At 40.0% G+C, this 25,556-nt stretch overlaps 1 protein-coding gene across 1 annotated transcript in view; it reads right to left on the bottom strand.

Annotated features, from left to right (window-relative positions):
- TMPRSS15 (transmembrane serine protease 15) overlaps positions 1-25,556 on the bottom strand; it is an 839,864-nt gene that overhangs the window by 695,106 nt on the left and 119,202 nt on the right. The window contains exons 8-9 of the mRNA XM_053705190.1: positions 25,254-25,496; positions 13,831-13,872 (exon numbers count right to left, since the gene is read on the bottom strand). Of these exons, the coding sequence (XP_053561165.1) occupies positions 13,831-13,872; positions 25,254-25,496 (285 nt within the window). The remainder of the gene's footprint in view (positions 1-13,830; positions 13,873-25,253; positions 25,497-25,556) is intronic.

Raw genomic sequence — 25,556 nt, 5'->3', positions numbered from 1 at the left:
GAGGTAGTATCAGACATGGTTCTTAAAGCGTCTGTATGCTCTGTATCTACCCCCAGAGCTGTTTTGCTTCCCTTTAATTTCAGGTAGTCTGACTAATACTGCTGCCAGTGTATTATACACAACCTTTGCCATGTCTTGTAAAATAAACGCTATGGGCGCCATTGATATACTTGGCGCCATTTGAGCGTGAGTCCCTGGAGCGGGAGTCAAAGGGTCTGACACGTGGGGAGAGTTAGTCGGCATAACTTCCCCCTCGACAGAATCCTCTGGTAAAATAAACGCTATGGGTGCCCTTGATGTACTTGGCGCCATTTGAGCGTGAGTCCCTAAAGCGGGAGTCAAAGGGTCTGACACGTGGGGAGAGTTAGTCGGCATAACTTCCCCCTCGACAGAATCCTCTGGTGATAATGTTTTTAAATACAAAAAATGATCTTTATTGTTTAACATGAAATCAGTACATCTGGTACACATTCTAAAATGGGGTTCCACCATGGCTTTAAACATAATAAACACAGAGCCTCCTCTATGTTAGACATGTTAGAACTAATAAAGAGACTAGTAAGCTTGGAAAACACTTTAAATCAAGTTAACAAGCAAATATAACAAACGTTACTGTGCCTTTAAGAGAAACAAATTTTGTCAAAATTTGAAAAACAGTGAAAAAAGGCAGTAAATCAAACGAAATTTTTACAGTACATGTAATAAGTTAACAGAGCATTGCACCCACTTGCAAATGGATGATTAACCCCTTAATGCAAAAAACAGATAAAAAAAAAACAAAAAAAAACGACATTTTTTTAAACAGACACAACAAAACTGCCACAGCTGAGCTGTGGATTACCTTCCCTATAACTGTTTCTATGCAAAATTTAAGCCAGCCATGTGGAAAAATTAGGCCCCAATAAGTTTTATCACCAAACATATGTTAAAAAACGATTAAACATGCCAGCAAACGTTTTAAAACACATTCTTATAAGAGTATGTATGTCTATTAATAAGCCTGATCCAGTCGCTATCACTGCATTTAAGGCTTTACTTACATTACTTCGGTATCAGCAGTATTTTCTTAGTCAATTCCATTCCTTAGAAAAATATATTACTGCACATACCTTAGCATATATCTCTATCAATCAGCCTGGTACCAGTCGCTTTCACTGCATTTAAAGGCTGTACTTACATTACTTCGGTATCAGCAGTATTTTCTTAGTCAATTCCATTCCTTAGAAAAATATTTTACTGCACATACCTTATTTGCAGGAAAACCTGCACGCCATTCCCCCTCTGAAGTACCTTACTCCTCAGAATGTGTGAGAACAGCAACTGGATCTTAGTTACGTCTGCTAAGATCATAGAAAAAACGCAGGCAGATTCTTCTTCCAAATACTGCCTGAGATAAACAGCACACTCCGGTGCCATTTAAAAATAACAAACTTTTGATTGAAGAAATAAACTAAGTATAAAAAACCACAGACTCTCACGACCTCCTATCTATGTTGAGACTTGCAAGAGAATGACTGGTAATGGCAGTTAGGGGAGGAGCTATGTAGCAGCTTTGCTGTGGGTGGACTCTTGCAGCTTCCTGTTGGGAAGGAGAATATATCCCATAAGTAATGGATGATCCGTGGACTGGATACACTTAACAAGAGAAAGTGTTGTTTTTTTTAAATGTACACTACTGTTACACCAGATATGAGTTGCACTGAGGTGACACTGTGCCCTGGCAGGCACTGATACACACACATGTGAAGGAAACTGACTGCTATTATTTCACATTCAAAAAAGTGTTGTTTTTTTTAAATGTACACTACTGTTACACCAGATATGAGTTGGACTGGGGTGACACTGTGCCCTGGCAGGCACTGAAACGCACACGTGTGAAGGAAACTGACTGCTATTATTTCATAGTCAAAAAAGTGTTTTTTTTTTTTAAATGTACGCTACTGTTACACCAGATATGAGTTGCACTGGGGTGACACTGTTCCCTGGCAGGCCCTGAAACGCACGCATGTGAAGGAAACTGACTGAAATTATTTCATAGTCAAAAAAGTGTTGTTTTTTTTTTAAATGTACACTACTGTTACACCAGATATGAGTTGTACTGGTGTGACACTGTGCCCTGGCAGGCCCTGAAACGCACAAGTGTGAAGGAAACTGACTGCTATTATTTCACAGTCAAATTTCTATTTTTTTTTTAATGTACACTACTGTTACACCAGATATGAGTTGCACTGGTTTGACACTGTGCCCTGGCAGGCCCTGAAACGCACATGTGTGAAGGAAACTGACTGCTATTATTTCACAGTCAAATTTCTAGGTTTTTTTTTAACCCCTTCATGACCGAGGACGTACGCCATACGTCCTCAGAAAAAATACAGTTAACGCCTGAGGACGTATGGCGTTTCTAGCTGCTTTCCGGTTATTTTAGGATGCCTCGATATCGATATTATATTTAATATTTAGTACTTGGAAATCTAAGTGATCTGGGAGCGGGTGGGGGATTGGTCTTGGGGGGGGAAGCTACACTACAGAAAAATGAAATAAAAATAAAAAAAACCCATTTTATTTGCAAACTGGGTACAGGCAGACAGCTGCCAGTACCCAATATGGCCCCCAATAAGGCAGAGGGAGAGGGTTAGGAAGCTGTTTTGGGGGGGATCAGGGAGGTTGGGGATCCTACACAACATCATATGTAAATATGCTAAAAAATATATATATATATATAAAAAAAAAGATACCTTTTATTTTAGTACTGGCAGACATTCTGCCAGTACTTAAGATGGCGGGGACAATTGTTGGGTGGGGGAGGGAAGAGAGCTCTTTGGGAGGGATCAGGGGGTCTGATGTGTCCGGTGGGAAGCTGATCTCTACACTAAAGCTAAAATTAACCCTGCAAGCTCCCTACAAGCTACATTATTAACCCCTTCACTGCTGGGCATAATTCATGTATTGTGCGCAGTTGCATTTAGTGGCCTTCTAACTACCAAAAAGCAATGCCAAAGCCATATATGTCTGCTATTTCTGAACAAAGGGGATCCCAGAGAAGCATTTACAACCATTTGTGCCATAATTGCACAAGCAGTTTGTAAATAATTTCAGTGAAAAACCTAAAGTTTGTGAAAAAGTTGACTATTTTTTTTAATTTGATCGCATTTGGCGGTGAAATGGTGGCATGAAATATACCAAAATGGGCCTAGATCAATACTTGGGGTTGTCTACTACACTACACTAAAGCTAAAATTAACCCTACAAGCTCCCTACAAGCTCCCTAATTAACCCCTGCACTGCTGAGCATAATACATGTGTGGTGCGCAGCAGCATTTAGCAGCCTTCTAATTACCAAAAAGCAATGCAAAAGCCATATATGTCTGCTATTTCTTAAAAAGGGGATCCCAGAGAAGCATTTACAACCATTTGTGCCATAATTGCACAAAATGTTTGTAAATGATTTCAGTGAGAAACCTAAAATTTGGAAAAATTTAAAGTTTTATTTTATTTGATCGCATTTGGCGGTGAAATGGTGGCATGAAATATACCAAGATGGGCCTAGATCAATACTTTGGGTTGTCTACTACACTACACTAAAGCTAAAATTACCCCAAAAAGCTCCTTACATGCTCCCTAATTAACCCCTTCACTGATGGACATAATACACGTGTTGTGCGCAGTGGCATTTAGCGGCCTTCTAATTATCAAAAAGTAACGTCAAAGCCATATATGTCTGCTATTTCTGAACAAAGGGGATCCCAGAGAAAAATGTACAACTATTTATGCCATAATTGCACAAGCTATTTGTAAATAATTTCAGTGAGAAAACTAAAGTTTGTGAAAAAATTTGAGAAAAAGTGAACAATTTGGTGAAATGGTGGCATGAAATATACGAAAATGGGCCTAGATCAATACTTTGGGATGTCTTCTAAAAAAATATATACATGTCAATGGCTATTCAGGGATTCCTGACAGATATCAGTGTTCCAATGTAACTAGCTCTAATTTTGAAAAAAAAAAATGGTTTGGAAATAGCAAAATGCTACTTGTATTTATGGCCCTATAACTTGCAAAAAAAGCAAAGACCATGTAAATATTGGGTATTTCTAAACTCAGGACAAACTTTAGAAACTATTTAGCATGGGTGTTTTTTGGTGGTTGTAGATGAGTAACAGATTTTGGGGGTCAAAGTTAGAAAAAGTGGCGGGGGCGGAGCCAGCAGTGCACAGGAGAGGTCGCAGATCCTTAGAGCTCCTGCATAAATTCAACTAAAAAGGACCTAAAACCATCTTTTTTGATGCATAGGGAACCTCTACTATAGTGAGATGCTTTCTAAAATCTTTCGTTTGCTGTCTGGGAGTTACTGAACTTTGTTATTCTACTGTCTGTTGTGGGTCAAGCTTGGAAAACTTACTCTGCATTCATAAAGACAACGGCCATCTTGCCACTCTCGTGGGTAAGCAGTTACTATGGCCAATACCTGCCAGTTACTTATTGAGATCAACAAACTCCTTACCCACCATCACAATAAGCTTGCTGCCGCTTTAGCTGGAGATGCTGAATCGGTGGAGAAGGGCGAAATCCCAACAGCGATGTCCCTGAGCCTAGGCGAGGCGAACACTGCCTGGGGGGATGCTTCGGGGCCCCGGCATTCCCCGCATGTCACCAGTTTTGCGTCGGCTGAGTCCGGGATCCATTGTGAGGCTGAGGGGATCATTACTGAGCTCCCAGTTACCAGCGCGGACCTACAGCACCTCATAACAGAGGATTTTACCCGCATGGATGTCTTGGAAGACAAAGAAAACCAGGGTTCCCAAACGAATATAAAGGGCCTTGACGCCATTAGCTCTAATTACCGCCCTGTCACTCATAGTGTTTTTCCAACGAGCCTAAGCATAAAGAGTCTCCAGGGTGCAGAGGCAGGAGCGCTTGAGTTTAAGCAGGACATGACCCTAGGAGAATTCCGGAGTACCTGTAGAAGCAAGAGGTTCTCTCGTCAGGTCCCACGCACGACTTTGTACACGGCACCCGGCAGGGTGAAGGGTGATACCGAGAGCCGTGTATTGCAGCGAGCTCCAGAACTGCCTTCCATCTTGCGGACTGGAGTGGGGTAAATAACTTTCCTTTTTAGCTGCTCTATATCTTACCTAGTCTGCAGGATTGCTTAGAGGGACCACGCGGGATAGCGGACACTCCATACTAATGGATTACAGCCAGTATAATAGCAGATAAGAGCAGCCTTCTAATTTAGATATAAACGGGACACTTAAGTTTGATCTCTTATGGCAACCCACCCGGGTCATGGACATGCTAATTGTTTGAACACTGAAGGGCTATGTTTGCAAAGTGTTATTCAGTTCCTAAGTTGAAGGCTTTGGAAATATAGGGGATGGCAGGCCACTATGCATATACTGGCTCCTTGTAGATCTGCCTGCTCCCCCCATCATACCTGGATAGCTTCTGCCCCACAGTTTTTGGTGATAAGATTGGTTATCCTTTGCATTGCTTGTTATTAGTTTCATTGATATATATCCTCATAATTCAAATTAGTTCCTTCTATAAACACCTTTCAGGGCCAAGCTGTTATTAATGGTAACATTTGAGCTTAACTTTATATTGTTTGTTGGTTATGACTAGTTACCCTAGGTACCCATCTACATTAATCTACATTATGTTATGCTAACAAACTGTTATTTAAAGCCTACTATATGTGCTTAACTCTATAATGTTCTGTTGGGCATGACTTTTGAATCTGAGTATCCATCTACATTATATTACATTATACTGTGCTAACAAACTGTTACTTAAAGTTTAATATGCAGAATAGCTCCTACTTAACCTATTTGCATTATCTTTAGAGATGCACAAGGTATATCTGTTTTCTTACATGTTATTTGTTATTAATAGTGAATTTGCTAAAACAATTTGTGCTATCAGGAATGTATGTCTAGTCCTTGCTTTAAAATTTGGTTCATCACACTTGCTAAAGTACAGCTAAACTATCATCTCCCTATTTATCTCTGAGCTTCAGAGCTGAGTATTGACCTTTACACATGTTCCTGGAGCTTTAGTGTAACTATTAGACATGGCACGCTACTGCCTGCAGCGTGACGCCTATACTCCACAAATGTACAGCTCAGGGGAAATATTGCAGTCATAGCCTTGCACCGCAGCGCACACCAAATTGTGCAAGCAATGTTTATATTGTACTTTGAGGCAAGGCTCTAGACATGCTATCTATATTATATTTGTAACTGTTTCCGTACATATTTAACCTTACAAACTTAAATCTGTTATGAGGCCCTCTGTCTCCTTAATACGCCAAATTTTGCTCATTCTATATGCCTAATACTGCTAGAAAGATGCTCCCATAGTAACCATCAAATCTTTAGTTGCCAACACGCAGCATAAACCCTTGAGGGTTGCCTTATTTATCTATAGTTGATACCCTACAATTCAAAAGTTTACTGTGCTATATATTTACTAATAGTACTCAACCTACCACCTTCCCCCCACAATATACAATATACCTCCTAATTCAGGGGGTTCAATTATGCGTCTTATCTTGCCCATGGCGCACCATAAATGCCTCCCTAGCACTCTTTTTTACATATTACCAAAGAGGTGACTCTAACTACTACATATTCTTCAGCAGGACTGATTAACATAACTTTTCAGAAGAGTCTCTGATTGTTTGCTTCATCATGTTATTTCCATTTGGGAATAATACCTTCATTGTGGTTATCACTTAGTATGTTAATTATCACCCTAATCTACGCTTATAGGTCTAAATATAATCGTTCAATCTAATCATTTTCCTCCCTCAGAGTCTGTTGCCGTTTTGTGCGGCACAAGAGCTGCCTTCAGTGCTCTTTTTAGGCCATGTTAAAAAGTGAAAGAGGTTCCAGTCTTCTGTATTGTATTACCTATATTGTGAAATGTTTTCAGTTTGTCTTATGTTATGTTATTTTACATAATTTGTATTATTCTGCACAACCTCAATAAAAGAATTTAAAAAAAAAGTTAGAAAAAGTGTGTTTTTTTCCATTTTTTCCTCATATTTTATATTTTTTTATAGTAAATTATAGGATATGATGAAAATAATGGTATCTTTAGAAATTCCATTTAATGGAGAGAAAAACGGTCTCTAATATGTGTGGGTACAGTAAACGAGTAAGAGGAAAATTACAGCTAAACACAAACACCGCAGAAATGTAAAAATAGCCCTGGTCCCAAACGGACAGAAAATGGAAAAGTGCTGTGGTCATTAAGGGGTTAATGTACACTACTGTTACACCAGATATGAGTGGTGGCACTGGGCTAGTGGGCACAGTATACGCTGTGAGCCTGACACACACGCTGGCGGGCAGGCAACTGCAATTAGATTACACAGGAAAAAAAAAAAAAGCAGAATGATGTTCTAGCCCTAAAAAGGGCTTTTTGGGGTGCTGTCCTTACAGCAGAGATCAGATGAGTCCTTCAGGACTGTAGTGGACTCTGAATACACTAGCCTAGCTATCGATTTCCCTATTAAATCAGCAGCAGCTACACTGTCCCTCCTCTCACTAAGAATTCAGGTTCCAAATGAATCTAAAATGGATGCTGTCCAAGAGGTGGGAGGTTCTAGGAGGGAGGGTCTGCTGCTGATTGGCTGGAATGTGTCTGCTGACTGTGAGGTACAGGGTCAAAGTTTACTCAATGATGACGAATAGGGGGCGGATCGAACATTGCATATGTTCGCCGGCGAACTATTCGCGACATCACTAATGGCAAATATACTATAGTATTTTTTAACAAAAATACATTACTCTTCTGAACTTAAAAATACTTTTTCGTTTATTGTAGGGAATACTGGGGTCTGCCAATAGAGCTTTGGGAGTTGTCCTTATTAGCCAGATAATCTATCTCATGGAGCAGTTTTATACAAACATATACTTTCTGTTTGTTTCACGTATAAATACACAACCTTAACTTTTTTATGCAAATGTGTTTCATTTCAACAGTGCTCTTTTGTCTGCAGGATAGGATTTTATTACGTTTAATTTACCTTAAAGGGGAAAAAAAACATGATGTCAAAAATGCAGTTACTGTGAGTCTTCTAATTAACTAGTAGTTTAAATTCTAACTCAAAGGACTACTGTACTGTAAAAAATGACTTACTATACAAGCTGCTGAGTTTTATGTGTGGGTAATTGCTTTTGTTTTTGCATTTGAAATAACTATTTCTGCTTATTGAAACCACAAACCAATGTTTTCAAGAACATGTCCATTCAAATAGGGTGAGACTGCAGGAAAAGTAGACCTTCCTATCTAATCTCTCCCCACACACAAAGGCTAATACTTAGTTACTGGAATTTTCATTAACGGTGGTGGTTTCAATGAGCAAAGTCAGCTATTCCCATCACAATAATAAACTTTAAGGAACATAGTCCTATGCATTTAATACTATGCATACTATGTAGCTGGAATGACAAGTCAATGAGAACACAATAAGGATTGGAATTTAAAATTATATTATTCCTCTAAAGGAAGAGTATACTTTAAAATTCCCTTTAGCATGTTCACAAAAGGCCAACAAATAGCTTATTTATTTTTGCCATTTACAACAGCTATAGCCTATAGAAAAGCCAGGTAAATCAGAGGAAGCAGTTGAAATTAACTTGGCAATGAGAGAGAATGAGCTTGATTTGAAACTGTGCTGCTGCAGAAGTTTTGAATACAATTGACTCTTTATGAGCTGCTTTCTTGAGTACATTGTCTCTTTCTGTAAAAATGAGACCTATTCATTGTAAATAGAAAAACATAACATTCGTAGATCTTATCTACATAACTCATAACTGATTTTCAACCAGGATGTTTGGAAAACCTTTGAAGTCATCTATACTATAATCAAATTTGTAACGCGTCCGTCAGTGTCACCAGTTGCACACGCATCGTCAAAGGAATGTTGGCAGCGCGAAGCAGCAAAAAGCTGCATCCCGGTGGATTCTGAAAATGGCAGGGTGGTGAAAGAATCCACCTCAGGCCACCTGGATGCAGCAAAGGCAAACGGAGCATTACAAAAACAAAAGTCTAAGCGCCCGCAATAAGTATTAGAAAAAAAAAACCTAACCACCCGCAATAAGCTTTAAACAAAAAGAAAACTAACTGCCCGCAATAAATATTAAGAAAAAAACGTAACCGCCTGCAAAAAGTATTAAGAAAAAAACCTTACTGCCCGCAATAAGTATTAAGAAAAAAAAACAACCAACTACCTAATAAAATTATTAACCCCTAAATCCGCCAACCCCAACATCTGCAAACTACCTAATATATCTATTAACCCCTAAACCGCCATTAACCCACATAGCTAATTAACCTAATAAATCTATTAACCCCTAAACCATCAAACCCTACAATGCAAATAACTAATCACTAAGCCTCCTAACCTAATACCCCCTAAATTAACTCATTACATATATTAAAATAATCCTAAATTACAATTAAAATAAAAAATCTAACATTACTTTAAAAATAAAGAAAACTAAGTTTAAACTAATCTAAAATTACAGAAAATAAAAAAGTCTAACATTATAGAAAATAAAAAAAGTCTAACATTATAGAAAATAAAAAAGTCTAACATTACACAAAATAAACAAATTTAACATTACACAAAATAATAAACCACATTATCCAAAATAAAAAAGTTAAACCTAATTCCTATGAAAATAAAAAAGACCCCCCAAAATAAAAACACCCCCTAATCTAAGAATAAACTACCAATAGCCCTTAAAGGGCTTTTTGTAGGGCATTGCACCAAAGAAATGAGCTCTTTTACATTAAAAATAAACCAAATCCCCCCTAACAGTAAAAACCCCCACCCACCAAACCTCCCCAAAATAAAAAACCTAACACTAAAAAAAACCTAAACTACCCATTGGGGGGTAGTTATCAAGCCGTCAACCTCAAATACGCTGGAATTCCGCAGCGTATTTGTGGCGAGGCTGATTCGTCTTAGTTATCAAAGGCTAGAGACCGGCAAAAGTAGAATTTTGTGATGTAAGCTTCGATCCGCCGGACTCAGTCCAACACAGATCAATTCTTACGTCACTCCAGATGTTCCGCACACACGTGCGGCGCAATCTGACTACTTTTGCTAGTTATCAAAAAACTAGCAGGTACGCTCGGCACTTTTACGGCCCAGCGTACCTGGTTTTCAAACTGTCACCCTGGAGGTGGCGGATCCCATAGGAATCAATGGGAGTCTGACCATAGCGAAAGTACAAGTTCGCTGCTGACAGACATCCCATTGATTTATATGGGAGATGTCTGCACCTAACACCCTAACATGTACCCCGAGTCTAAACACCACTAATCTGCCCCCCCCTACACCGCCGCAACTAAATAAAGTTATTACCCCCTAAACCGCCGCTCCCGGAGCCCACCGCAACTATAATAAATGTATTAACCCCTTACCCGATGCTCCCGGAGCCCACCGCAAGCTACTCTATACATATTAACCCCTAAACTGCCGCTCTCTGAGCCCACCGCAACTATAATAAATGTATTAACCCCTAAACCGCCGCTCCCGGAGACCACCGCAAGCTACTCTATACATATTAACCCCTAAACCGTTGCTCCCGGAGCCCCCCGCAACTATAATATATGTATTAACCCCTAAACCTCCGCTCCCTGACCCTGCCACAACCTATATTAAATTTATTAACCCCTAATCTAGCCCCCCTACACCGTCGCCACCTATAATAAATTTATTAACCCCTATCCTGCCCCCCACTACACCGCCACCACTGTAATAAAATTATTAACCCCTAAACCTAAGTCTAACACTAACCCTAACACCCCCCTAACTTAAATATTAATTAAATAAATCTAAATAATATTTCTATTATGAACTAAGTTAATCCTATTTAAAGCTCAATACTTACATTTAAAATAAACCCTAATATAGCTACAATATAAATAATAATTATATTGTTGCTATCTTAGGATTTATTTTTATTTTACAGGTACCTTTCAATTTATTTTAACTAGGTACAATAGCTATTAAATAGTTATTAACTATTTAATAGCTTACCTAGCTAAAATAAAGAGAACTTTACCTGTAAAATAAATCCTAACCTAAGTTACAATTACACCTAACACTACACTATAATTTAATAAATTATTCCTATTTAAAACTAAATACTTACCTGTAAAATAAACCCTAAGATAGCTACAATGTAATTAATAATTACATTAAAGCTATTTTAGGATTTATATTTATTTTACAGGTAACTTTGAATTTATTTTAGCTAGTTAGAATAGTTATTAAATAGTTATTAACTATTTAATATCTACCTAGCTAAAAGAAATACAAAATTACCTGTAAAATAAATCCTAACCTAAGTTACAATTAAACCTAACACTACGCTATCATTAAATTAATTAAATAAATTACTTACAAATAACTACAATTAAATACAATTACATACACTAACTAAAGTACAAAAAATAAAAAAGCTAAGTTACAAAAAATAAAAAAAATAGGTTACAAACATTTTAAAAATATTACAACAATTTTAAGCTACTTACACCAAATCTAAGCCCCCTAATAAAATAACAAACCCCCCAAAATAAAAAAAAGGCCCTACCCTATTCTAAATTAAAAAAGTTCAAAGCTCTTTTACATTACCAGCCCTTAAAAGGGCCTTTTGTGGGGGCCTGTAAAAGAAAAATACAACCCCCCCAACATTAAAACCCACCACCCACATACCCCTAATCTAACCCAAACCCCCCTTAAAAAACCTAACACTAATCCCCTGAAGATCATCCTACCTTTAGTCGTCTTCACTCAGCCGAGCCACCGATGGAACTGAAGAGGAGACCTGGACCGGCAGAAGTGATCCTCCAAGCGGCGCTGAAGAAATCTTCCATCCGGGCGAGGTCATCTTCCAAGAGGCGCTGAAGAAGTCTTCTATCCGGGCGAGGTCATCTTCCAAGAGGTGCTGAAGAAGTCTTCTATCCGGGGGATGTCATCTTCCAAGCCAGGTCTTGAATCTTCATCCCGCCGACGCGGAACATCCTTCTTTACCGACGGACTACCGACGAATGAAGGCTCCTTTAAGGGACGTCATCCAAGATGGCGTCCCTTCAATTCCGATTGGCTGATAGGATTCTATCAGCCAATCGGAATTAAGGTAGGAAAAATCTGATTGGCTGATTGAATCAGCCAATCAGATTCAAGTTCAATCCGATTGGCTGATCCAATCAGCCAATCAGATTGAGCTCGCATTCTATTGGCTGATCGAAACAGCCAATCATTTTGTTGGATAGACAAGGCTATGCAAGATAAATCGATTTTCTCATTCTATACATCAGCTGTCTATATCTGGAAATATTGTGTCATATTTATCTTTTTGTGAACCTCTTAATCAGTAAAGAAAAAAAAATAGAGAAAAAGAAAAGGGCATCAAAAATAAAGTATATCCAAAGGTTCTTATCTCTAATGATGATGTTTAGAGTTAATTCTTAAGATTCAGGTTGGGTCTCAGTTTCTTTCCTAGATAGAGCCGAATTACTGATCCAATAGTACCATATTTTCTGAAATGAAGCTCTGTTGTTTAAGGTGTCTACTGCAGATTCATGCATAATATAATAAGTGTAGGAAATTTTGTTATGTATTTCTGACCATGTGGGGAAGCCTACCTTCCAATACTTCGCTATGTAGACTCTTGTCACTGTACATAATATTCTTATGAATGTGTTAATATGTTTATGGAATTTATCTATGTATTCGTGTAGTAATGCCTGTTGAATAGTAAGGGTGATATCTTCGTCCAGAAGTTGGCCAAGAAGAGTGATAAAGGTACCAATGGAGTTTTATAGGTTCAAGTTTTGCCTGTATCTGGGTGAAGGGGAGTAACTGTCCCCCCTTCACTACATCCGCCACCCTATAGAGCCCCTTATTTTCCCACTTGGCAGCCACTCTACGGGAATAGCCTGTCAAAAAGGATCTAATTGGGGTCAACAAAGAGTATTCAGGAAACAAGTCTGTTCTCTTAAGCGTTTGAGTCCAGGTCTTTGTAGTCAGGTCTGAAGTGTATGCTTGAGTGTGTATCCTACTTGGGTGACCGTGATGTGTGTCCCAAAAGATTGAGTCTCTCTCTTCCCATCCTCCTAACTCCATCTCTAGAAACACCCAAGTAGCTTCTTCTGATCTCCTCATGAGGCAGGAGTCTTGAGCCAGTCTAGCGGCTCTATAATATTCCAAAAGGTCCGGGGCACCTACTCCCCCTGTAGCTCTGCTTCTACATATCACCTGTTTCGCTATTCTAGCCGATTTCGGTCCTCTTATAAAAGCTAATATATCAGTTTGTATTTTAATAATATCTGGGATTTTTTATTTTTATAGGGATATTAGTTTAGGTTTCATTTTTTATTTTGGATACCTTTGTTTATTTTTTCTGTAATTTTTTTTTTCTTTTTTTACTTTAGCTTGGGGGGTTGTAGTTTTTAAACACAGACTGCCTTCTGGGCAGGCTTATCACCTAGTAGCTATCATAAATGTCATCACATAGAATTTTCCACAGTATCAAGAGAATCTCAAGTGGCTTCCATTTTATTCAGAATACTGACCCTCCACAGTAAAGTAAAATCTATCTAAATTGAATTTGAACTAATATTGCAATATCAGTTATAAAGTTACTACTACTAGTTAAATCTTAGACTAGAGAAACTTTTAAAAATATGTTAACCTTTTGAAACAAAAACAAAAATTGTTATAGATTTATTTTCTATAATAGACTATCTAACATGATTCTTTGTACAAACACAGATATACTATTAAACATTTCAAACAACACTAACCTGCAGTGGTGATAGGTCTTTCTGTTGTGACATCTTGTCCATCTAGTAGAATAAGAATAAATGATATTGTTGAATGTTTCAGATTTAAATACTATAATTAAGTTGCATATTTGCATCAATGTATTTGCTACGAGGATTAAAGGGACACTGATGTCAAAATTTTAGATTTTTTATGATTCATTTAGAGAATGCAATTTTTTAAAATAATATTACTTCTATTATCAATTTTTTTTCTCTTGGTATCCTTTATTGAAGAGTAAACCTAGGACACATCAATAGCACTCTATGACTGCAGTATATGCAACAAAATTTGCAGAAATGTTATACAAAGTTGCAAACACTAATGACAGAGATCACTTATAAGCTAAGTTTACTCTTGAACAAAGAATACCAAAAGAAAAAAGCAAATTTAATAATAAAAGTAAATTAGAAAGCTTTTTTGCACTAAATGTTCTATCTAGACCATGAAGGTTTCATTTTGACTTTACCATCCCTTTAAATTTAAAGGCATACAAGTATCACTTGTAGAGTACTAAAACATACACATCTCTATAACTATCAAATGCTTCTTCCCTATAGGCCTTATTTATTTTTGTCATTTACAACAGCTATAGCCTATAGAAAAGCCAGGTAAATCATAGGAATCAGTAAAAATTAACTTGACAATGAGAGAGAATGAGCTTGATTTGAAACTGTGCTGCTGCAGAAGTACATTTCTCTTGTTAGGTGTATCCAGTCCACGGATCATCCATTACTTGTGGGATATTCTCCTTCCCAACAGGAAGTTGCAAGAGGATCACCCACAGCAGAGCTGCTATATAGCTCCTCCCCTAACTGCCATATCCAGTCATTCTCTTGCAAGCTCTCAACATAGCTGGAGGTAGTAAGAAGAAAGTGGTAAAATATAGTTAGTTTTTTCTTCAATCAAAAGTTTATTGTTTTTAAATGGTACCGGAGTTGTGCTATTTTATCTCAGGCAGCATTTAGAAGAAGAATCTGCCTGCGTTTTTTCTATGATCTTAGCAGAAGTAACTAAGATCCACTGCTATTCTCACATATGTCTGAGGAGTGAGGTAACTTCAGAGGGAGAATGGCATGCAGGGTATCCTGCAATAAGGTATGTGCAGTTAAGTTTTTCTAGGGATGGAATTTGCTAGAAAACGCTGCTGATACCGGATTAATGTAAGTTAAAGCCTAAATACAGTGATTTAATAGCGACTAGTATCAGGCTTGCTATCAGAGGTATATACTCTGATTAATGTGCAATATAAAACGTTTGCTTGCATGTTTAATCGTTTTTCTATATGCTTTGGTGATAAAACTTATTGGGGCCTAGTTTTTTCCACATGGCTGGCTTTATTTTTGCCTAGAAACAGTTTCCTGAGGCTTTCCACTGTTATAGTATAAAAGTTACAGTTGGTGCAGTTAAAACTACAAACTGTGACATTCAGCTTCCCTCAGCAGTCCCCTGCATGCTATAGAACATCTCTGAAGGGCTCAAAAGGCTTCAAAAGTAGGAGCTGTGGCAGTTGTTATGACTGTTTAAAAAACATATTTTTCGTTTTGTTAATCTGTATTTTGTATTAAGGGGTTAATCATCCATTTGCAATTGGGTGCAATGCTCTGCTATCTTGTTACATACACTGTAAAAATGTTGTTAGTTTATCTGCCTTTTTTCATTGTTATTTCAAATTTTGGCAAAATTTGTTTCTCTTAAAGGCACAGTAACGTTTTTTTTTTTTTTTTTAATATTGCTTGTTAACTTGATTTAAAGTGTTTTCCAAGCTTGCTAGTCTCATTGCTAGTCTGTATAAACATGTCTGACATAGAGGAAACTCCTTGTTCATTATGTTTAAAAGCCATGGTGGAACCCCATAGGAGAATGTGTACTAAATGTATTGATTTCACTTTAAACAATAAAGATCAGCTGTTATCTTTAAAAGAATTATCACCAGAGGATTCTGACGAGGGGGAAGTTATGACGACTAACTCTCCCCACGTGTCGGACCCTTTGACTCCCGCTCAAGGGACTCACGCTAAAATGGCGCCAAGTACATCAAAGACGCCCATATCGATTACTTTGCAGGACATGGCGGCAATCATGGATAATACCCTGTCAGCGGTATTAGCCAGGCTGCCTGAATTCAGAAGAAAGCGCGATAGCTCTGGGGTTAGACGTAATACAGAGCGCACAGATGTTTTAAGGCCCATGTCTGATACTGCGTCACAATATGCAGAAGCTGAGGAAGAGCTTCAGTCTGTGGGTGACGTCTCTTACTCGGGGAAACCTGATTCAGATATGTCTACTTTTAAATTTTAAGCTTGAGAACCTCCGGGTGTTGCTTGGAGAGGTTTTAGCTGCTCTGAATGACTGTGACACAATTGCAGTGCCAGAGAAATCGTGTAGACTGGATAAATACTATGCGGAGCCGGTGTGTACTGACGTTTTTTTTCCCAATACCTAAAAGGTTTACAGAAATTATTACTAAGGAGTGGGACAGACTGGGTGTGCCGTTTTCCCCCCTTCATATTTTTAGAAAAATGTTTCCAATAGACGCCACCACACGGGACTTAGGGCAGACGGTCCCTAAGGTGGAGGGAGCAGTTTCTATTTTAGCAAAGCGTACCACTATCCCTGTCGAGGACAGTTGTGCTTTTTCAGATCCAATGGATAATAAATTAGAAGGTTACCTTAAGAAAATGTTTATTCAACAAGGTTTTATCCTGCAGCCCCTTGCATGCATTGCTCCTGTCACTGCTGCTGCATCGTTCTGGTTTGAGTCTCTGGAAGAGGCCTTTCAGACAGCTACTCCATTGACTGAAATACTTGACAAGCTTAGAACACTTAAGCTAGCTAATTCTTTTGTTTCTGATGCCATTGTTCATTTGACTAAACTAACGGCTAAGAATTCTGGATTCGCCATCCAGGCGCGTAGGGCGCTATGGCTTAAATCTTGGTCAGCTGACGTGACTTCAAAGTCTAAATTACTTAACATTCCCTTCAAGGGGCAGACCCTATTCGGGCCTGGTTTGAGGGAAATTATTGATGACATTACTGGAGGTAAAGGTCATACCCTTCCTCAGGACAGGGCCAAATCAAGGGCCAAACAGTCTAATTTTCGTGCCTTTCGAAACTTCATGGCAGGTGCAGCATCAACTTCCTCTGCTACAAAACAAGAGGGAACTTTTGCGCAATCCAAGCCGGCCTGGAAATCTAACCAGGCCAGAAAGCCTGCTGCTGCCTCTAAGACAGCATGAAGGAACTGCCCCCTATCCGGCAACGGATCTAGTAGGGGGCAGACTTTCTCTCTTGTTCAGGATCCCTGAGCGTTGGAGATCATATCTCAGGGATATCTTCTGGACTTCAAAGCTTCCCCCCCACAAGGGAGATTTCACCTTTCGAGATTATCTGTAAACCAGATAAAGAAAGAGGCATTCTTACACTGTGTGCAAGACCTCCTAATAATGGGAGTGATCCATCCAGTTCCACAGATGGAACAAGGACAGGGATTTTATTCAAATCTGTTTGTGGTTCCCAAAAAAGAGGGAACCTTCAGACCAATTTTGGATCTAAAGATCTTAAACAAATTCCTCAGAGTTCCATCGTTCAAAATGGAAACTATTTGGACAATCCTACCTATGATCCAGGAGGGTCAGTACATGACCACAGTGGATTTGAAGGATGCTTACCTTTACATACCGATTCACAAAGATCATCATCGGTTCCTAAGGTTTTCCTTTCTAGACAGGCATTACCAGTTTGTGGCTCTTCCCTTCGGGTTAGCTACAGCCACAGGAATTTTTACAAAGGTTCTGGGGTCTCTTCTGGCGGTCCTAAGACCACGGGGCATAGCAGTGGCCCCTTATCTAGACGACATCCTGATACAGGCGTCAAACTTCCAAATTGCCAAATCTCATACGGACATAGTGTTGGCATTTCTGAGGTCGCATGGGTGGAAAGTGAACAAGGGAAAGAGTTCTCTATCACCCCTCACAAGGGTTTCCTTCCTAGGAACTCTGATAGATTCTGTAGAAATGAAAATTTACCTGACAGAGTCCAGGTTATCAAAGCTTCTAAATTCCTGCCGTGTTCTTCACTACATTCCGCACCCTTTGGTGGCTCAGTGCATGGAAGTGATCGGCTTAATGGTAGCGGCGATGGACATAGTGCCATTTGCGCGCCTAAATCTCAGACCGCTGCAATTATGTATGCTCAGTCAGTGGAATGGGGATTACACAGATTTGTCCCCTCTGCTAAATCTGGATCAAGAGACCAGAGATTCTCTTCTCTGGTGGCTATCTTGGGTCCATCTGTCCAAAGGTATGACCTTTCGCAGGCCAGATTGGACAATTGTAACAACAGATGCCAGCCTTCTAGGTTGGGGTGCAATCTGGAATTCCCTGAAGGCTCAGGGATCGTGGACTCAGGAGGAGAAACTCCTCCCAATAAATATTCTGGAGTTAAGAGCAATATTCAATGCTCTTCTAGCTTGGCTTCAGTTAGCAACCCTGAGGTTCATCAGATTTCAGTCGGACAACATCACGACTGTTGCTTACATCAACCATCAAGGGGGGACCAGGAGCTTCCTAGCGATGTTAGAAGTCTCCAAGATAATTCGCTGGGCAGAGACTCACTCTTGCCATCTATCAGTGATCCGTATCCCAGGTGTAGAGAACTGGGAGGCGGATTTTCTAAGTGGTCAGACTTTTCATCCGGGGGAGTGGGAACTCCATCCGGAGGTGTTTGCTCAATTGGTTCATCGTTGGGGCATACCAGAATTGGATTTCATGGCGTCTCGCCAGAATGCCAAGCTTCCTTGTTACGGATCCAGGTCCAGAGACCCAGAAGCGACGCTGATAGATGCTCTAGCAGCACCGTAGTTCTTCAACCTGGCTTATGTGTTTCCACCGTTTCCTCTGCTCCCTCGACTGATTGCCAAAATCAAACAGGAGAGAGCATAGGTGATCTTGATCACGCCTGCGTGGCCATGCAGGACCTGGTATGCAGACCTGGTGGACATCCTTTCCACCTTGGCCTCTGCCTCTGAGACAAGACCTTCTACTACTAGGTCCTTTCAATCATCCAAATCTAATTTCTCTGAGAATGACTGCCGGGAGATTGAACGCTTGATTTTATCAAGACGTGGCTTCTCCGAGTCAGTCATTGATACCTTAATACTGGCACGAAAGCCTGTAACCAGGAAAATCTACCATAAGATATGGCACAAATATCTTCATTGGTGTGAATCCAAGAATTACTCATGGAGTAAGGTTAGGATTCCTAGGATATTGTCCTTTCTCCAAGAGGGTTTGGAAAAAGGATTATCAGCTAGTTCTTTAAAGGGACAGACTTCTGCTCTGTCTATCCTTTTGCACAAGCGTCTGGCAGAGGTTCCAGACGTCCAGGCATTTTGTCAGGCTTTGGTTAGAATTAAGCCTGTGTTTAAACCTGTTGCTCCTCCATGGAGCTTAAACTTGGTTCTTAAGGTTCTTCAAGGAGTCCCGTTTGAACACCTTCATTCCATTGATATCAAATTTTTATCTTGGAAAGTTCTGTTTTTGATGGCTATTTCCTTGGCTTGTAGAGTCTCTGAGTTATCAGCTTTACAATGTGAGTCTCCTTATCTGATTTTCCATACAGATAAAGTAGTTCTGCATACAAAACCTGGGTTTTTTGCTAAGGTAGTTTCCAACAAGAATATCAATCAAGAGATTGTTGTTCCATCATTGTGTCCTAATCCTTCTTCAAAGAAGGAACGTCTTTTACATAATTTGGACGTAGTCCGTGCTTTAAAGTTATACTTACAAGCGACTAAAGATTTTCGTCAAACATCTTCCCTGTTTGTTGTTTACTCTGGACAGAGGAGAGGTCAAAAGGCTTCGGCAACCTCTCTTTCTTTTTGGCTTTGGAGCGTAATACGCTTAGCCTATGAGACTGCTGGTCAGCAGCCCCCTGAAAGGATTACAGCTCATTCTACTAGAGCTGTGGCTTCCACCTGGGCCTTTAAAAATGAGGCTTCTGTTGAACAGATTTGCAAAGCGGCGACTTGGTCTTCGCTTCATACCTTTTCAAAATTTTACAAATTTGATACTTTTGCTTCTTCGGAGGCTATTTTTGGGAGAAAGGTTCTACAGGCAGTGGTCCCTTCCGTTTAAGTACCTGCTTTGTCCCTCCCTTCATCCGTGTACTTTAGCTTTGGTATTGGTACCCCAAAAGTAATCAATGATCCGTGGACTGGATACACCTAACAAGAGAAAACATAATGTATGCTTACCTGATATATTTCTCTTGTGGTGTATCCAGTCCACGGCCCGCCCTGTCCTTTTAAGGCAGGTCTAAATTTTAAACTACAGTCACCACTGCACCCTATGGTTTCTCCTTTCTTGGCTAGTTTCGGTCGAATGACTGGATATGGCAGTTAGGGGAGGAGCTATATAGCAGCTCTGCTGTGGGTGATCCTCTTGCAACTTCCTGTTGGGAAGGAGAATATCCCACAATTAACGGATGATCCATGGACTGGATACACCACAAGAGAAATAAATTTATCAGGTTAGCATAAATTATGTTTTTCTCTTTTGGTAAAAATGAGACCTATTCATTGTAAATAGAAAAACATAAAATTTGTAGATCTTATCTATATAACTCATAACTAGTGATGTCGCGAATAGTTCCCGGCGAACATAGCATGTTCGCGTTTGCCGCAGCGGGCGAACATATGCAATGTTTAATCCGCCCTCTATTCGTCATCATTGAGTAAACTTTGACCCTGTACCTCACAGTCAGAAGACACATTACAGCCAATCAGCAGCAGACCCTCCCTCCCAGACCCTCCCACCTCCTGGACAGCATCCATTTTAGATTCATTTGGATGCTGTGTAGCTGCTGCTGATTTAATAGGGAAATCAATAGCTAGGCTAGTGTATTCAGTGTCCACTACAGTCCTGAAGGACTCATTTGATCTCTGCTGTAAGGACAGCACCCAAAAAAGCCCTTTTTAGGGCTAGAACATCAGTCTGCTTTTTTTTTTTTCCTGTGTAATCTAATTGCAGTTGCCTGCCCGCCAGAGTATGTGTCAGGCTCACAGCGTATACTGTGCCCACTTGCCCAGTTCCACCACTCATATCTGGTGTAACAGTAGTGTACATTTAAAAAAAACAACACTTTTTTGACTGTGAAATAATAGCAGACAGCTGCTAGTACCCAAGATGGCCGCCAATAAGGCAGATGGGGAGGGTTAGAGAGCTGTTTTGGGGGGGATCAGGGAAGTTGGGGGCTAAGGGGGGATGCTACACCACAGCATATGTAAATATGCTAAAAAAAATAAAAAAAATAAAAATTCTCCCAGTACTTAAGATGGCGAGGACAATTGTGGGGTGGGGGAGGGAAGGGAGCTGTTTGGGAGGGATCAGGGGTCTGATGTGTCAGGTGGGAGGCTGATCTCTACACTAAAGCTAAAATTAACCCTGCAAGCTCCCTACAAACTACCTAATTAACCCCTTCACTGCTAGCCATAATACACATGTGATGCATCGCAGCATGTAGCGGCCTTCTAATTACCAGATAGCAACGCCAAAGTCATATATGTCTGCTATTTCTGAACAAAGGGGATTCCAGAGAAGCATTTACAACCATTTTTGCCATAATTGCACAAGCTATTTGTAAATAATTTCAGTGAGAAACCTAAAATTGCGAAAAATTTTTTTTTTTTTTTTTTTAAATTTGATCGCATTTGGCGGTGAAATGGTGGCATGAAATATACCAAAATGGGCCTAGATCAATACTTTGGGTTGTCTACTACACTACACTTAAGCTAAAACTCTACAAGCTGCCTACATGCTCCCTAATTAACCCCTTCACTGCTGGGCATAAAACATGTGTGGTGCGCAGTGGCATTTAGCAGCCTTCTAATTACCAAAAAGCAACGCCAAAGCCATATAAGTCTGCTATAATGGCATGTCTGGCACACAGTGTTGGGGCAAGGGTCCATCTGACCACTGATACTTGATCTGCAAAGCATGGTCAGGGCAGGTATATCACCTACATTGCGCACTGTGAAGCGGGCGTAACCCTTACACTACCTGATCGATACAACATCATACCTGATGTTTTAAAGCACGTTATTCCAAACAATTTAGAAATGTTAGGTGATTTATGCCCTTTATGGATTAAAACCAGACTCTGCATCAACTATGTAATTTTCCATGGGAGTTTTGCCATGGATCCCCCTCCGGCATGCCACAGTCCAGGTGTAAGTCCCCTTGAAACAACTTTTCCATCACTATTGTGGCAAGAAAGGGTCCCTGTGGGTTTTAAAATTTGCCTGCCTATTGAAGTCTATGGCGGTTCGCCCGGTTCGCTCGTTTGCGAACTTTTGAGGAAGCTTGCGTTTGCCGTTCGCGAACCCAAATTTTTAGGTTCGCGACATCACTACTCATAACTGATTTTCAACCAGGATGTTTGGAAAGTCTTTGAAGACATAGCAATCATAAATGTTATCACATAGAATTTTCCACAGTCTCTAGAGAATCTGGAGTGGCTTCCATTTTATTCAGAATTAAAGTAGAATCTATCTAAATTTTATTTGAACTAATATTGCAATATCAGTTATAAACTTCCTACTAGGTACAAATACTCCTTGCAACTATTAACCACTTCCTACCAATAAGTTTTGGTAGGAAGTGCCTATCAGATAATTAGCTTTAGCTAAGGTACAGTCTACAATATCTCTTTATTTTTTTTTTAAAAAATAATTTTTATTGAGGTCGATAAATACAAATAGTACAAAGTTACTGTATATACATCTAGCGTGAAACCAATAATGATACATAACAAGGTCTTCATAATACATAGTATTGTGATATGTCTGAAACAGACTGTACATACAGCAAGACGACACTGTTATAGCAATGTGCCTCAACTTTTCCTAATAACAGTGTAAATCTCAATATATTAGTGAAAAGTAGGTAAATAAGAAAATAGAACATTTTTGTCAAACATGGGTCGTTTACAAGAATGACCTATAAAAAAGGTAGTAAAGACCGGGGGCGAAAGGGAGGGAGAGGAAGAGAGGTAGGGAGGGAAGAGGGGAGAAGAAAATGGAGATAGAAGGAGAGAGGGGAAAAAAAAAGGGGTGGGGAATGAGTGCATCTCACTGAGGTGTTTGAATCTTGCGCTGCGTACACCTGACTGTTCCATAGCTTAATCATTAACCTCTGGAACTTCCCTTCAGAATTTGTTCAGTTGTTTTCAAGTATCCCAAATTTGAGAATGTAAGGTCACTTTATTCTGTTGGGTAAAAATTGGGCCCCCATGTGTTCGAAGTAAGTCATTATTTTAGCTACGTCACCCCAAGTGGGGACTGTCTTTTGTTTCCAGAGTCTAGCAATTGCTAATTTGGCTGCCGAGAACAAATAAATGCTAAAAAAATCTGTTGGTATGGAGGTCGTCTTGATGTCTAAGTGAAATAAAACAGTTTGTGGGGATTTTCCCAATGGGGGTTCTAGAGTCATACACTTATGAGAAACCTCAGTCCAAAAGGTCGTAGTGCCGGACATTCCCACCGTATGTGAACTGGCGATCCCACCAACCCGCAGTTTCTCCAGCATAGTGGGAATTTAAGTGAGAAATTGTGAAGAGTCTGAGAGGTGTGAGGTGCCATTGTGTGCATACTTTAATGTATAGTTCCAACAAAGTTACACAATGAAGCGCTTGCCTGGTTTGCATGACAGCTTTGGACCATTCAGCTTGTTCTGCATAGAGTTTCAAGTCTTTCTCCCAAGCTATAATATAAGCTGACTTATAGAAAGTAGGGGGATTCAGCAAGTCTCTATATGAAATTGAAAGTGCTCATGGGATCTTAAGGGTGTTGGCCCATCTTTTTTCCCATTCAGTTGGTTCGCGCAATGGTCTGTCAAGAAATCCCCACGATTTTAATAGACTACGTAATTTCCAAAATTCAAACTGCAGGAGGAGTGGTGGGTTATGAGCTGAGTAGAATTGTGAAGTTGTAATGAAGTGTCTTCTGGGGAATAGATTGGCTATGTAATTTATGCCATGCTCTCGCCACAAGTGCGGATGTGAGTGTCTAAGAGCTGCCAGGAGCCCCGAGAGGGAATGTATAGGGGAAGGATGTGGGGCGATTTGCTGTAGTGAGTGTATTCTATCCCATAGGCGAAGGGCATGCAAGATACTTGTATTTTGTATCATGTAAGTAGATCTAACGTGTTTGGGAAGCCATATAAGGTCTGGCAAGAGAAGTGGGTTAGGTAAAGTAGCTTGCTCTAGTGCCTGCCAGTTATTAAGACATGAAGTAACAATCCAGGAGAGAATATGTGCTAGCCGTGAGGCTTCATGGTAAGTAGCTATGTTAGGGGCGCCTGCACCTCCTCTGTAAAGTGGCTGTTGCATTATCTGTGTAGCTACTCTGGGGTGCTTATTCCTCCAAATGTACTTGTTGCAGACTTGTTGGAATTTACCTATGAGGGATTTAGGGATTGGGATGGGAAGTGAGCGAAAGAGGTATGTGAGCTTGGGGAGTAGTACCATTTTGAACGCTGCTATGCAGCCTAACCAGGAGATACAAGGAACACTCCATGCATCTGCGCTATTCTGGAACTGTTGTAGTAGGGGGTAAAAATTAGACTCAATAATAGTAGATATGTTACATGAAAGGTACACACCTAGGTGTTTAATTCTATGTTGGGACCAATTAAATGGATATGTTTTCTTAAGGGTCTCTAGCTCTTTATCCGGTATATTAATAGTGTATGCATCAGTTTTGCTGACATTTAGCTTATAGAAGCTAATTTGGCCAAAGTAGTTTAGCAATCTAAAAAGAGCAGGGAGAGATTGTACAGGGTCTTTTAAAAATATAGTCAAGTCATCTGCAAACAACACGTTTTTTTGCAGAGTCCCTGCAATCTCAACTCCCTGTATATCCGGGTTACTTCTGATAGCCTCAGCAACTGGCTCCATAGCAAGAGCAAATATCAGCGGGGATAAGGGGCACCCCTGTCGGGTCCCATTTGTAACTTGGAAGACAGGGGAACGAAATCCAAAGCCCCTGACTGAAGCTGAGGGAGCAGTGTATAGTGATTTAACACAGGAGTGAAACTACGGGAGAAAGACGAAATTGTTCAGCACTTCGAATAGGTAAGCCCAGTTCACCCTATCAAAGGCTTTTTCGGCGTCAAGCACCAAAGTTGTACAGGGGATATTCCGCCGCTTAGCTTCAAAATAAATATTAAGTAGCCGCCGGTTATTGTCAGTCCTCCTCTACCGGGGGTAAAACCCACTTGATCTCCGTCAACAAGTGATGGGAGAACACGGTTGAGCCTGGAGGCCAAAATTTTAGCTAGAATCTTCACGTCTGTATTAATTAGGGAGATGGGACGAAAGTGCTCACGCATTTTAGAAGTCTTACCTGGTTTTGGAATAGTTACAATAAATGCTTCCAACAATTCCGGGGGAAGAGAGCCAGATTGCCTAGCCAGCAAACAGATTCTAGTTAGCAACGGGGAGAGCTGTGGGAGAAAAGTCTTATAAAAAAGGACACCATATCCATCTGACCCAGGAGATTTATGGGACTTCAAGGATTTAATGGCTGAGATCACCTTCTCAGTGCAAAAAGGAGAATCTAGAAGATCTTTCTGGGTATCGGACAGAGCTGGTAGGGAGAGTGAGTTTAAGCAATCCTGGATTTGTTGAGTAGATGGCGTGGAGGGAG

The sequence above is a fragment of the Bombina bombina genome, chromosome 3, assembly GCF_027579735.1.
Source record: "Bombina bombina isolate aBomBom1 chromosome 3, aBomBom1.pri, whole genome shotgun sequence".
Taxonomy (NCBI): Eukaryota; Metazoa; Chordata; class Amphibia; order Anura; family Bombinatoridae; genus Bombina; species Bombina bombina.
Note: the sequence above shows the minus strand (reverse complement) of the source record. Positions and strands in the feature narration are given on the sequence as shown.